Here is a 15,526-nt window from a genome sequence, read left to right on the forward strand (position 1 = left end):
AAATTTCTTTTTTATTAAATATATTTTATTTAAAAATGTGACATGGTATTATGTATTTCACTATTGGCAGCAGGACAAACTCCTCCCCCACAAATATATTTGAGTATTTAAATGCCACAATGTCATCCAGGTTTGATGACAACCAGACTCCTAATTATAAAAGTTTACAATCATGAAAAAGAATTATGGTAAACTATAAACAACCAGGTTTTTCCACTCAAAATTAGTTCTGAGCTCAATCTACATAAGCTTTTACCAATCACCCGAAATCTCTTGATGAATTCAGACTTTTCCTTAAATAAAATTCACTCAAACAACAAAAAAAAGCAATAGCTTTTAAGGACAAGGAAATAAAACTATGAATAAAATAACAGGATAACATACCATAATTTTCATAGACATAACTAATTAGAAGATAGTTAGTCATTCCAAATTACAAATACATGCTTGTTATGCATTCAAATTGTACATTAAAGTTACAATATAAATATTGAGCCCTGATTTACAATTTTTGCATTCAAATTTGCCCATTGGTGATCATTGCACATTGTTTTAAATTATCTACAGTTAATTACAAACTTTACAACTTGTTAGCAAAGTTCCATTATTATACAAGATGCACAATATAAACCTTGAAAATCTCAAGATCACACTATTGAATACTCTTTATTAAAACAATTATGAAACTGCAGATATTTAACATGTTGAACACAATATGCAACATACAAAATATAACCTCTATATAGCACTTTCCATGATGGTAGAACACTTCAAAGAGTTTTACAGTTATTCCTTTGGAACTCTTAATATCAGTCCCAATTTGTAAGCTATGCAATTAAAATCTTTTCTGAACTGAGTGCATTATCTGTAGCATAAAATATACCACTCTACCTCTGGTCACACAATAGGCATCAAATGGTTTACAGAAAATCTAAATATTTCTTCATAATTTGTAAAATTCATTATTTTACTTAAGAATTGCTTGGAAACCAATCCTGCCAACTTATTAGTTTATACACACAGTATATTACTATTCCCTTGCTGCTATTTCAGAGTCCTACCTAATGTAATAGTGCAGCACAAACTGTAGATTATAGAAAACCCTCTCAAAGTTAAATATGGCTAGGGAATAAATCCTGCCTCCTGAAACAGAAATTCTAAGAAGAAAAAAAGATCTTTATACTAAGAGCCTGATAAGTCACCACAGGTTCCTTAATTTTGAACTGAAACCATAACATTTTGCTTACTTTTCCAACATTGCTTTTAAACCATGAGTGAATGGTGTTTAATATTCACATATTATACAGTTATGTAATTTACAAAATATTCCAAATACCAGTTTATGACACTCAAGATGGTCTTGCAAGGTGATTTGGTGGGCATAGTATTATTTTGACACCTTTTTTGTTCTACACAATTTAGCTAGAGCCACTCATGTGCCTGTAATAATAAGATCTACATTTCAGACAGCAAGTCACTGATATATTTTGAAATATATTTGCATACTTGTTGGATATAATTACAATTAGAAAAACATAGTTAAGCCTGGAATTAGCTATTGTTACCATTTTCCTCCTTTTTTTGTGTCTCGTGCTGGGATACTGATCTCAGTTTCTCACCAAATACCTTATTCATATGGAAAGTTTGAGGTAGTAGGTTTCAAGAAACTATTGAAAAAGATACCATTGTCAGATATAATCCTACACTCAGCTGACATGAAAAAAATCATCAATAGAGGGGAATATTAATCATTCACCTCACTCCTTAATTCAGGAATGGAATGGCTGACCGTAGCACCATAACTACCAATTTGCTTGAAACTAGATTTCTCATGCAGACTAAGTTCCTAGATTCCCTATAATTTCATTACAGCAGCAAATGGTAAATTACAGTATTGCTTCAAGTAATTAGCTTTAAATTGGTGATACATACTTGGTGCTAGTAGTATCCAGTCTGGTAATGCCATATTATATCTCCATAGATCTAAGAAGCCCTTGAAAAGTTGGTGCATCATCTTTGAAAGGTTACATTACTGACTGTTCAAATAAAGTCTTGTTCATCTTTGTTGACATTAGAATGATGCTCAAAATATAGTAATAGTCAGAAAAAATCTTGCAGCCATTAACTAGACGATAATTGTTTTAATAAACTCAGCATCATTTCCACTCTTTGTAGTAAGGTAGTGTCCTTATCTGCTGTTGCCCGCAGTAATGTAGAATAGGCATGTTTGTAGTCTTTCAAAGTTATTTCATCATCCATAATTCCACTATAAAAAAAACAAGATATTAGTTTAATAATCCAAAATTATAGAATCTGAATTAAATCCTATTTAAATTTTTTAAATAAAAATTAAATATTCAATAAAAATAATATTGTACATGTTGTACTTCCTGGTTTTGTATGCTTGAAGCATGTTGTCAGCCAGCTGCATGTACTTTGGTGCTCTGTATTTGCCAAGAAAATTTTCCAACATCCTTGAATGCCTTCCACATGATCTTCTCCAGTCCCAACTGCCTGTGATTGATGACTTGTCTGATTTGTGGACCAACAAAAATGCCTTCCTGAATCTTGGCATCAGTTATTTTGGGAAACGTCTGTCTCAAATATTGCAAACACGAGGAAATCTGCAGATGCTGGAAATTCAAACAACAACACACACAAAATGCTGGTGGAACACAGCAGGCTAGGCAGCACCTATAGAGAGAAGCGCTGTCGACGTTTTAGGCCAAGACGCTGACAAGTCCTGATGAAGGGTCTTGGCCTGAAATGTCGACAGCGCTTCTCCCTATAGATGCTGCCTAGCCTGCTGTGTTCCACCAAGCATTTTGTGTGTGTTGTTGTCTCAAATATTGAATGTTTTTACCTTTGTTATTCACCTCTTCCATAAAATTTTTCATAAGCCCCAATTTTATAAGACGAGGACGCAAAACTATCTTTGTTGGATCTACAAGTGGCTTATATGCCACACTTATCTGCCTTGGAACCAACTGAGTGGCCAATCCTTTTTAATGTAATGAGATTCTTTAGTACAGTTGTCCCATTCACAAATTAAACAACAGTATTTGATGTATCTGAGCTGCATTCCTTGTAGCCAAGGACTAACAACCGTTGCTGAACCTGTTGGTGAGTCCTCAGGCTCCTGTTCCTTCTTCCTGATGGCAGCAGTGAGAAGAGAGCACGGCTTTGGTGATGGGGTTCCTGATAACAGCGTTTTGTGCAGATGTGCGCAATGGTGGGGAGGGCTTTACCCATGGCAGACTGGGCTGTATCCAATACTTTTTGTAGGATTTTACGTTCAAAGGCCCACCACACATCTATAGAAGTTTGTCAAAGTTTTACATGTCATGCTGAATCTTCACAAACTCCAAAGGAACCAGAGGCACTGCCATGCTTTCCTCGTAATTGGACCTGCATGCTGTCCCCAGAACAGGTCCTCTGAAATGATCACACTGAGGAATTTAAAGATGCTGACTCTCTCCACCTCTGATGAGGACTAGCTCATGGACCCTTGATTTTCTACTCCTGAAATCAATAATGAGCTCTTTGGTGTTGCTGACATTGAGTAAGAGGTTGTTGTTATGGCACGACTCAGCCAGGTTTTCAATCTCCCTCCTACACGAAATACAATGATTTTCAATCCCCCTCCTAAATTAAATACAATGTTGGAAAATGCATGGTCATGCAACTTTGGTAAAAGAAATAAATGTGCAGACTATTTTCTAAATGGGGAGAAAATCCAAAAATCTGAGAAGCAAAGGGACTTGGGAATCTTTGTGCAGAACACCCTAAAGGTTAACTTGCAAGTAGAGACAGGTCAGGCAGGCAATTGCAATGTTAACATTCATCTCAAGAGTTCTACAATACAAGAGCAGAGATGTGATGTTGCGGCTTTAAGACACTGGTGAGGCCTCACCTTGAGTATTGTGAACAGTTCTGGGCTCCTCATCTAAGAAAAGATGTGCTGGCATTGGAGACGGTTCAGAGGAGGAGCACAAGGATGATTCCAGGAACAAAAGGTTTATCATACAAGGAACATTTGATGTCTGACGAAGGGTCTCTGCCCGAAACGTTGACAGTGCTTCTCCTTATAGATGCTGCCTGGCCTGCTGTGTTCCACCAGCATTTTGTGTGTGTTGTTTGAATTTCCAGCATCTGCAGAATTCCTCATGTTTGATGTCTCTAGGTCTGTATTTGCTGGAAATTAGAAGAATAGGGGGGGGGGGGGGGGGATCTCATTGAAAATTTTGAATGTTGAAAGGCCTAGACAGAGTAGATGTGGAAAAGATGCTTCCCATGGTGGGGGAGTCTAGGCCAAGAGAGCACAGCCTCAGGATAGAGGGGTGTCCATTTAAAACAGATGCAGAGAAATTTCTTTAGCCAGAGGGTGGTGAATCCGTGGAATTTATTACCATAGGCAACTGTGGAGACTAGGTCGTTGACTGTATTTAAGACTAAGCTTGATTGGACACAGCTTCAAAGGTTATGGGGAGAAGGCTGGGGAGTGGATCCGAGGAGGGGGTAAAAAGGATCAGACTCAATGGGCTAATTGGCCTAATTCTGCTCCTATGTCTTATGGTCTTACTTGCCGGTTCATCACCATCACCACCTTTGATTCAGCCTAAGACGGTGATGCTGTCAGCAAACTTGAATATGCCATTGGAACTATGCTTAGCCACACAGTTATAAGTGTAAAGTGAGTAGAGTGGGGGGGGGGGGGGGGGCGAAGCACACAACCTTGGTGAACCTGTGCTGATGGAGATCACGGAGGTGGTGCTGGTGCCAATCCAAACTGATTGGGGTCTGCAACTGAGGATCCAATTACACAAGTATTGAGGCCAAGGTCTTCGAGCTGATGATTAGTTTTGAGGGGATGATGGTATGGGATGCTGAGCTGAAGTCAATAAAGGGCATCCTGTTGTATGTATCTTTGGTATCCAGATGTTCCCGGGTTGAGTGAAGAGCCAATGAGATGGCATCTGCTGTGGATTTGTAGCTCTAGTAGGGAAAAGGGAGTGGATCCAAGTCAACTCAGGCAGGAGTTGATAGATTTAATCTCCAACCTCTCAAAACACTTCATCACTGTGGATACAAGTACTACTGGATGATAGTCATTGAGGCAGGTGCCACATTCTTCTAAAGCAGTAGTATAACTGAAAGCTGCTTGAAGCAGGTAGGTACAGCTACCGATGTAAGAGGTTACAGCTTCAGTTAACACTTTAGCCAGTTGATCAGCACAGGTTTTAAGTACTTAGCCAGGTACCCTGCCTGGGCCAGATGCTTCTTGTGGGTTCACACTCCTGAAGGCTGCTCATCAATTGGCGTCAGAGAATAAAACCACAGGATCATTGGGGGCTGTGGGAGGTCATGATGGTTTCTCCATGGTTTTTTTTACAGTCAAAACAAGCAGAGAAAGCATTGAGCTTGTTGTCGCCCATGTTGATCAATTTAACTTTATAAGCGGTGATAGCATTTAAGCCGTGCCACAACTGCTGAGCATTCTTTCTTGATTCAAGGTTAGTCTGGAATTGTCATTTCATCTGTGAGATGGCTTTCTGGAGATCATACCTGTACCTCTTGTAACTTCCTTGATCACCAGATTTGAATGCCTCTGATTTGGCCCTCAGCAGATAGCGGATCTCGTTGTTCATCTAGCACCTATGATTAGGGAAGATGCTGAATGATATACAATTGCTTTAATAGCTTGTTGTTGTTCCAGATATTTCATGTAGTTGGATAACAAAAATAGCTTGAGACTGCAATAAAAGGCATCAAGTTAGATCTTGTGTCCAAGAAAATTACAGAACTGGACAAGACATGGGAACAAAATTTTATGGGTTTCAATCCCAGCAGAGTTAGAAAATTAAAGGTGGGTGGGAATCTATCTCAACAGTAGTTTCAGAGTTCAGCACAGGCAGAAATTTAAACTATAAGCTATATTTTTAAACAAAGTTAAATATCCTGCACAAACATTTGTAAATGTACAGGAAAAAAACAATCTAAAATAGGCTGAAATCACGTCATGAATAGTGTAACTGCTTTACCTGGTCTTCCTTTTTGAAGTTAACAATTTGATGAGTTGAAACAAAAGAAAGGAGAGGCGAGTTTCAAACATGTTGACAAGTTTCAAAACCTCTTCTTCATTAAGGCTGGAGGAATTGCTTTCAGACGCATTTCCCTCCTGATGTTCATGGCCACCACATTTCTGGATGAATGGATACAAACGGAAAATGTTATCTTAACTTTTCTTCTAAATACTTAATGACGGATGTCACAGCGTCATATAGGAAATATAAGTGGCTCCGTGACCCACCATGTCCATGCCTAAAGACAAGCACCCAATCACATAATCTCATTTAAAAGTACTTGGTTCCTGGACTTCAATGCCTTGGCAATAAAAGAGTCATCTAAATATTTCTTAAAGTTGAGTTCACCTTCCTCTATAAACCCCTTGTGCAGAGCTTTCCAGATTCCAACCACCCTCTAGATAAAAAATTTCCCCTCAGAATTACACTAGATATTTTAGTCTTTATTCTAAGCCTATGCCCATTAGTTTCATACACCTTTACTGAAGCAAGAAAAAAACAAATAACTGGTAATTCAACACCTCCATGACTTTAGTGGTGTCAGATGCAGATTTTTAACAATTATTGGATAATACCCCTATGATACAGTTACACACTTAATTCTTCCACTAGATCCTGTTGAGTTTCAGACAGCCCAGGGAACTGAACCGGTGACCCTGAATACAAAGGGATTAAGATTTCCAAATGATGGAATAACAAGTTATCAGACTTTTACTGTATCAGTCTTTTCCATGCCTTATTATCTTGCATACCCATATCATGTCCATTCTCAGCTTCCATTCCTGCAAGGAAAACAAATCCATCTGGTCTCTCCCCATAACTGAAATACATCCTGATCATGTCTTCTGTACTTTATCCAAAGCAACAATGTCTTTCCTACAGTGGTATGACCAGAACTGTACTCCAGCTGAGACTAGTTGTATCATAATTCCCTTGCTCTTATAGGCTACGCTCCACCATTTAATTTACCTGCGTTGCCACCTTCATGGAAGCTTAGATGTTCCTCAATCTTTCTTTAGGTTCAACCACTCATTTACCTTGTCCTGTCCTTAGTTCTCCAAAATCACCTCATACTTAGCCACAATTAAATTCCAATTAATTTCTCAGTCCACCCCACCACCTTATCAATATTATCTTGTAGCCTAAGGTTCTGGTTCTCATTACCAGCTCCAATGGTCGTGCCATCTGCAAACTTACTAATCACACTTTACTCTGCCTTTAGAAGCGCAGTTCATTTTGTCAAATATCACTTCCTGTTCACAGGCTGTTTTACATAATTATATTGCAGAACACAGATGGACCCGGTACAGCAAACATCAATGGTCTCCAGGAAGCTGCACCAAGAACTTGGTGACACTTCAAAAGAATTGGATCCAGATACACTATAAATTCAGGGCCAGAATCTTGGGCTACTGGTTCCAGCACACCCACATAAGAGCAAGGCAGGAAGCCAGCTGAGCATCCATCCGATGTAGCTACTTCCCCATACATTCTAAAGACATGTTCTGGAACATCAGAAATTACCAGAAGTAGAGCTGGTGGATTTTTTTGCAGAGTCAATAGGAGGGGAGGTCTGCTTACCCCTGCCAACTTTGACTGAGTGCAACCACATTCCCTACAATAGGGATGAAATCCCAACCCCTAAGGAGCACACGGTCATTAACATCGTAAGGACACAGATGACAAGATCTCCCACTTGACCCTTTTGCTGAGATTCTCTTATTGCTTGGCAGACACCATCCATACACACAAGGTACATGAACAGCACAATAGTCAGCAACATGCACCTTATGCCCAACAACCGGACCTGGGTTAGGTCAGTGGGTGAAGTCTGCCTCGATGGTGCTCATTAGTCCACTACCAGTGCATTTAAGACTAATATCCTGAAGAATGGGCACCCAAGTCATTTCAGTCCCTGTTAAGAGTTGTATCTATATGAAGTGAAGACTGTAGGAGTATCCGAAGACAGCCTTTGCAGTGCTGGTGCACTTGTAAGCAACCTGAATGAGGCTAAGGTTAGAATCCTTCCTGCTGTTCAAATTGGATGCAGAGGAGATGCAGTGCAACACAAAGCAGGAAGCTCTCCCAATCTGAAGTTACCTCAGTGAACTTTGTCCCATTCTTGACTCTAAGGGGCTGCACCGAGTTGGAGTACATTATTAAGACAGCACAACTCACCGAAAAGGAACCTCAATCATCAATCTGAGTGAGCACCACGTCACCAGTCTGCTCATCAGACATTTCCCCAAGAATCAAGGATGACATTTTTGAAGTGAGAATGGTTAAAGACTGAAGTATGACTGTTTCAAGGTTAGTTTCATACTGTCTATTGTTTTGCCAGACATAATGAAATGATCATTTGACTTTTAGCTTCATAGTTAAATTTGACATTACAGATGTCAGGCAGAGAGTGTTTTGCCTCTAGAGGCACTGTTTCCTTTGTATGCTGTTCGTTTTGTACAAATATCATTTTCTGTTTATACGCTGTTTTCACATCATTAAATATTTTTTAAAACAGTAAAAGTACCTGCACAAACTGTGATATATTACTGGTTATGAGCTTCCAAAATCACAAAAGCAACACTACAAACACTCTCTCACTTTGCCTTCTATTTAAAAGCCAATTTGCTCTCATCTTTTGGAGCAGTTTCCTATGTGGACAACACAAATAATAATCTCATCAATACCTTTTGTTATCTTTATATAAAAAAAACTCAGGTTGTTCAAATATGATCTCATCCTAATAATGCTCGTCTTTGCAGATCATTGCTGTTACAACCATAGACCAATTCTTTCCTATCTCTCAATTTCCACCTTCCTCTAATAATGTCCCTACCACAAATCACAGACAAAGCTTGCAATTTTCTGTCACATTCCTGCTGCTTTTCTTGAATAAAGGGTACCTACCATATATGTTGTTCCTCACCTATGGCCAGTAAATATCACTGCTAAGACTCCAGCAGTCTCCTTTACATCTCCCATCTTTATCAAGCTTTATGGACATAGCCACATTTAAGTTGGCTAAAACATCTAATGTTGCCTTAATAATAACAACATAATATAGTAATTCATTATCCCTCTAACAAGTTCACTAACTTTAATGTTCTTCTCCTAAATGAATAGAAATGAGAAGCACTCATCTAAGACCTCACCAATACAATACAAACTTTTCTACACACACACGAGAAAATAGCTGGTATTCTCCTTGTTTATTTAGGACATTATGCCACTTAACTTGCATAGGAGATTGTTGCCAAAGTTTATAACTAGTGTCAGTTAAACACTCCACCATGCTTAGAGTGAGCAGTTAAATAGTATCAGTTGCATGTGTTTCTGTTCAAAAAAGTGATTTTTGTCACTGATAGCTGGCGAGAAATAAGCTTAGAGATACCAGAAATGACTGGTAGTGAAACAATTTCACTACTTCAAGTTAAAAAATATGAAGAACTAAGGTATCATCATGAATGTTACAATGGAAAAAGTCTGAGGATGCAATTGTTGAAACCATTATATGAATGTAGTTCATCATATACACTAGGTGCCTGTGCTGATTTTTTCCATTTACAATCAAAAAACACTGCAGTTTACACTGGATGAAATTCTCCGTCGATAACTATTAGGGACTACAGTTTGTAGAACTGTAATAGTATTGTTTGTATTCTACTGCATTCTGAATTTCATTTAAATACATAATTTGTTAGTTAAACAGTAGTTTGTCTTTTTTTAAATGTTTTTAACTATTTCCACGAAACTTCATCTAACTGGGGCAGCTATTTAATTGGGCCAAAATGTACTGATCCTGATGTGTCTCAATTAACTGGAATCCACTGTACATAAATAATTGTGGCTTGCTTTAATAAGTGCAGGATTTCAGGCAGAGTCTATCTTAGGTATTTTTTGTCAGTATACCTGCATTTCAGTCATGGATTTGACCTCACAGAGAAAAAGAATGCACTAGCTTCCTACATTACCCAGTTCACCCCCCCCCCCCCCCCACACTTCTTCCACTAAAGTTGTTTAAAAATAATTACCCGTTCTTGAGCACACGAAAGTTCACTTTGGATCAGTTGAAATGGATATTCTGAATTAACAATTATATCCAATGCTCCTGAGAGTGTCTTTAACTTTGATGTATTGCTATTCTGATCTGCAAATGGAGAAAAGAAAACTTCACTACAATGACATATGCATTTTAAGTAAAGGATACCAACACAAAGACAAATTATGGATAAATATATCTGCTTTTAATTTAAAAGTAAATTAATGCTTTAATTTCTAAAACAATTATTTAAAAGGAAGCAATTTGTACCTGAATTTTATTAACAAAACTGCTTGCTGGTTGAAAGTAATGAACAAAAACTTACAGACCCACTTTCAAGGACTTTTCATCTCATTCTTGATTTTATTGCTTATTTATTATTTAATGTTATTATTTATTTTTGTTTCTTTCATTTTGTGTTTGCAGTTTGTCTTTTGCACATTGGTTGTTTGTCCATCCTGTTGACTGATGTCTTTCATTGAATCTATTGTGTTTCTTGTATTTACTGTAAATGCCCACTAGAAAATTAATCTCAAGGTTGTACATGGAGACATGTATACTTTGATAATAAACTTAGTTTGAACATCTGAATGTTTTAAAATAATCTATGTCAGTTAAGCCTGTAGCAGGAAACTAAAATGGCCCTTTTTTGGGCATCATTTCCCTTCCCCCCACACTAGAATATGGCTTTAACTGTGTGGAGTATCTGTGTGCTGGTTAAATTCAAATTGCTTTCAGCATAAAATAATGCACCTCAAATTGGCAGCTCTGCAAAAAAAAAAAAAACCTTATACAATTGTTACTCTAAATCTTTTCAGGATTCCATAGAATTATATTAGCTGTTCATTCCTGGAAGATGATAAAATTGTGCATTAAGTACAAAGACAATACCATTGATCCTGCCACTTACTCCTGCACCATTTCAGATATTACATTATTGTAGTCATATACAACAGTAGGCATGCTTTCAAGATATAAATTCCAATTAACCAAGGATGAACATCAGCAGACAACCCTAAACACTGCTTCCCAACCAATATTACACCTCGAACATATTATGGAAATGCATGCATTGGAGGACCAGGATGCATGCATTAATGTGGGACAGCTAGTCAATACAAAGATGATCTATGGTTTATCACTTAATAATGTATCAGTTATTCATTTTAAGCTCATCTTCACTTTATTATGCCATGGAGCCTGACTCTTAACTAAGGGGTCCATGGATCAGAGGTTGGGAATCCCTGCTCAAGAACCCTACCCACTAATTACAGAATAGCATTTTTTAAAAGCATTAATGTTCAGCTGTCAGAGAACTTTGTATTTACTTACTTGCCATTTGAAACTCTGAAAATGCAACCCGCTCCAACTGAACTCGCAGAAGCTCACAAGGTGCATCTTTCAGTAACTGAAACAATTTTACAGCCTTGTTGTAATGGAGCTCAGCCAAGCTGCGGTACTGCTTACGGAAGTGATCATCACCAACCTGTATTTAATTTTTGTTTATAACAAAATATGACAGCACAGTCAGTTAAAACATGTATGTTTGCATGGAGGATAGTTTGTTTAAACCAGTAAGAACCCTTTTTGCCAGATTCATTAAATACCAAATGGGGGTGGAAAGGTTCTCAGAATATCTCTGTCGCTCCCTCCCTCTACCTTTCTTGTACTGTAATTTGTGACATCACGTCAGTGCCAAAAGAAAAACTTCACATTTCGGAAGTTTGGGTATTTTGGATTTTCAGATAAGGGATACTGTAATGTTTCCTCTGGGGGAAATCTCGCATAAAATCTGTTGGAACTCTGAGGAAATAACATCCAAGATAGACAAAGAAGAGTCAGTAGAAGTTTACTTGGATTTTCAGAAGGCCTTTATCAAGGTGCTGCACATGAGGCTGCTGAACAAGATAGGAGCCCATGACATTATAGGAAAGAAAATATCATGGACAGAAAACTGGCTGATTAGAAGAAAGGATAGGAATAAAGGGGTCTTTTTTTTGGCTGGCTGCCAGTGACTAGCAGCGCTGGATGACAGAATTGATGTCTTTGCAGCTAGGTTTGCATATGGTATGAAGACAAGTGGAAAGGCAGGTAATCCTGAGTAAGCAAAGAGTCTGTAGAAGGACTTAGATTAGGAGAATGGCCAAATAAATAGCAAATGATTAGTGTAGGGAAGTGTTTGCTGATACATTTTGGCAGCTGGAGTAAAGATGTTGATTATTTTCTAAATGAGAAGAAAATCAGAATTCAGAGTAGCAAAGGGACTTGAGAGTCCTCGTGCAGGATTCCCTAAAGGTTACCTTGCAGGTTGAGTCGGTGGTAAGGAAGGCAAATGCAATACTAGCATTCATTTTGAGAGGATGAGAATACAAAAGCCAAGATGTAATACTGAGGCTTCATAAGGTACTGGTTGACCATACAGAGTATTGTGAGCAGAGAGCACAGCTTCAGAATAAAAAGGATGTCCCTTTACAATGGAGATGAGGAGGGATTTCTTTAGCCAGAGGTTATTGAATCTATGGAATTCACTGCCACAGATGGTTTTGGAAGCCAAGTCATTGGGTATATTTAAAGCAGAGGGTGTTAAGTTCTTGATTAGTAAGGTCAAAGGTTACAGGAAGAACACAGGAGATCGGTGCTTTGAGCGATAATAGCCATGATGGAATAGCGGCGTAGACTCAATGAGCTGAATAGCCTAATTCAGCTCCCATGCCCTATGGTCTTTGTCGATCTTGGATTACAGGTTTAAAATCTATCTGTAGGTATTTTAGGAAATAAAGCTTTAATTGAGTTACAAACTAAAACTTACTATGATTGAAAGGTTTACGGTTTGAAAAATACAAACATATTAAAATTGCAAATTACCTGGTTTCTAAGGGAATTATGGTACATGGAAGCAAGTCTATGATGAATTGTTGCAGCCCGATATTGACACAAAGGTTGTCTTACAGATTCTGTATGTATATCACAGTACTTAAGAGACTTCATCATGAAATCAGCAACTTCTCTTTCAATCTGTAAAATGATAAGAAACCACCCACATTATTGATCAAGATTCCAAATATAGATCAGAGAAGCAGGGTTACTAAAAGGCAGTCAGCTCAAGTTAAATCACATAGGGGGATTTAAAAAAACCCAGCAACTTTGACCTATCAGAAACAGGTTTGGTATCGCTGGCACGTCATGAAATTTGTTGTCATATCAAGTCACAAGTCAATTTTGTTAAAGAAATTATTACATTGATCCAACCATTATAACACAATCAGCTTCACAGCTGAAAAGACAGCAATAATCAAAAGAAATACAAGGAATGCAACTTTTTCTTAAACCAAACTTCCCTCCTTAAAGTTCACTACTAAATGCTAATTTTGGCTACTTAGCAGTTTTATTCTGAAATGCTTATGGTCTAATGAGAACATCATACAAGATATAATTTGGTATTTTTAAAATGAACACACATGACTATATTATCCAATGAATGAGGAATTATTTTTGCCTTTTCAGTTCTAAATTGTTACTTTAGTCGATTTAGCCAGAATTTGTTAAGAATCTTGCTCTTAATTAAAAAGTCTTCCTTCTGTATGAAGCAAATAAATTTTCATAGAAAAAGGGCGTTTAAAGTGCAACATAAAAAAGGTCCTGTGAAGGGTTTCAGGGACTTGGGTGGATGTTGACATCTGGTAGGTCTTCAGAGGGTTAAATCTTCTAGGACCCACCACAGAATCACCACCTGTCCTCTTCCCACAGTGGTATCCATCAAGTATTAGGCATAGCTGGAATCTGAATTTGTTACTGAAACCTGGAAGCATTCAGTAAAATGTAGTGAGCTCTCAGCAGTCCTGAAGCTTTTATCCCAAAATGCTGATTGGCTTTGACAGAAGCTGGGATATAGCTGACAGCACCTTGTCTTCTGTCAATTTATTTTTTAAAAAAAAGGAAGCCAAGAATTCTTTTTACAACTGAGATAATTTTTAAGAAGTACTAAAACTGAAAATTACTAAAACTAAAAATTTTGCAAGATGGCGGCGCGACGCAGCCACTCCAGGAATGAATATCTGTTATCTGTAAGTAGGGGCCGTGTACAATCCTGATTTGATGGAGGCGGACGTGTGAAGCACGGAGGAACATCTGGTGAAACTTCTGAAATGCCTGTTTCACTGCCGCTGCTACTGTGCGATTGGAAAAATCTCCGGGAGGAAGGCCCCGAATCCTCGGCTCTGCCTGTTGCTTGGCGGCCACTGCCGGGGTCAAAGTGCTCGGCAGAGATGGTGCTCGGTGTCGGAGGGTTGGTCGGAGGCTCGAAGTTTTCGGACGGACTCGGAGTTGGCTGTGGTTGGAGCTCCCAAAGTGCTGTATCGGCAAGCTGCTGCGCTGGAGGTTCATCCCAGGAAGAGTTTTTCTTCCTTCTACCGTCTGCGTGAGATGATGGGCTGTCGGGACTTTGAGACTTTCTTTTAAACCGTGCCATGGACTGCTCTTTATCAGATTATGGTATTGCTTTGCACTGTTGAAACTATGTGTTATAATTATGCGGTCTTTGTCAATTATGGTATTGTCTGCACTGTTGAAACTATATGTTAACTATAACTATATGTAACTATGTGGTTTTGTGTAGGTCTTGTAGCTTTAGGTTTGCCTGATGGGTTTGTAGTTCCTTACCGGGGAACGTGCTAAGACGATAGCGCGATATCGATACACAGCAGCCTCTCCAGACTCTGGATTGGGGATTACCAAACATTATGTGGTTTTTCTTGTGTGGTCTGTTTTGTGCTTTTTCGTGATATCATTCTGGAGAACGTTGTCTCATTTTTTAATTGCTTTGTATTTGTGGTTTAAAAATGACAATAAACTGAATCTGATGAGATTAAAAATAATTACAAAATTAAATCCAAAAACCATTAAGAATTTATCACTAAGTCTTGAAATTTCAAGCTCCAATCAGGCTTGAAACTTAGTTCATGCCAATAGGTGAACAGTAGCTGCTCCTTTCTCTGGTACCACACATAAAATGGAGTGAATTGTGTCAGCTCTCCCCTTACTTAATGGGATAGGGCCGAAAAATATCCTGAACATTTGAGTGAAAGCAGATGAAGAACAAAAGAACAGGGGATGGATTGTAGAGAGGGAAGACCAAAGTAAACAAAAGTAAAATTTAATTAACCTGAAGGTATTCCAACTTATAATCAATTCAGTTTTAGTTCTCATTATTCCACTCTTCCACACAGTTAGAGTTGAATAGATTTGCAGAAGCAAATTCCATTATTTAAAGGGTGATAATCAGGTCAACATTTCTAGAGTATGTAATGAATATTTACTGTAAACATTTCTTGAAACACATGGAGATTTTAGGTGGGCAGTAACACTTAAACAGGGCATGGGTGTTCCATAAACAGACAATTCAGAA

At 38.2% G+C, this 15,526-nt stretch overlaps 1 protein-coding gene across 2 annotated transcripts in view; it reads right to left on the reverse strand.

Annotated features, from left to right (window-relative positions):
- Positions 1-32: 32 nt before the first annotated feature.
- Positions 33-15,526, reverse strand: part of edrf1 (erythroid differentiation regulatory factor 1) — a 75,557-nt gene continuing 60,063 nt past the window's right edge. For both annotated transcript variants that reach the window (XM_073027594.1, XM_073027595.1), the window contains 5 exons: positions 12,988-13,137; positions 11,455-11,608; positions 10,115-10,230; positions 6,042-6,202; positions 33-2,266 (listed from right to left, as the gene is read on the reverse strand). In XM_073027594.1, the coding sequence (XP_072883695.1) occupies positions 2,122-2,266; positions 6,042-6,202; positions 10,115-10,230; positions 11,455-11,608; positions 12,988-13,137 (726 nt within the window). In that variant the 3' untranslated portion in view covers positions 33-2,121. The remainder of the gene's footprint in view (positions 2,267-6,041; positions 6,203-10,114; positions 10,231-11,454; positions 11,609-12,987; positions 13,138-15,526) is intronic.

The sequence above is a fragment of the Hemitrygon akajei genome, chromosome 23 (assembly GCF_048418815.1).
Source record: "Hemitrygon akajei chromosome 23, sHemAka1.3, whole genome shotgun sequence".
Classification (NCBI taxonomy): domain Eukaryota; kingdom Metazoa; phylum Chordata; class Chondrichthyes; order Myliobatiformes; family Dasyatidae; genus Hemitrygon; species Hemitrygon akajei.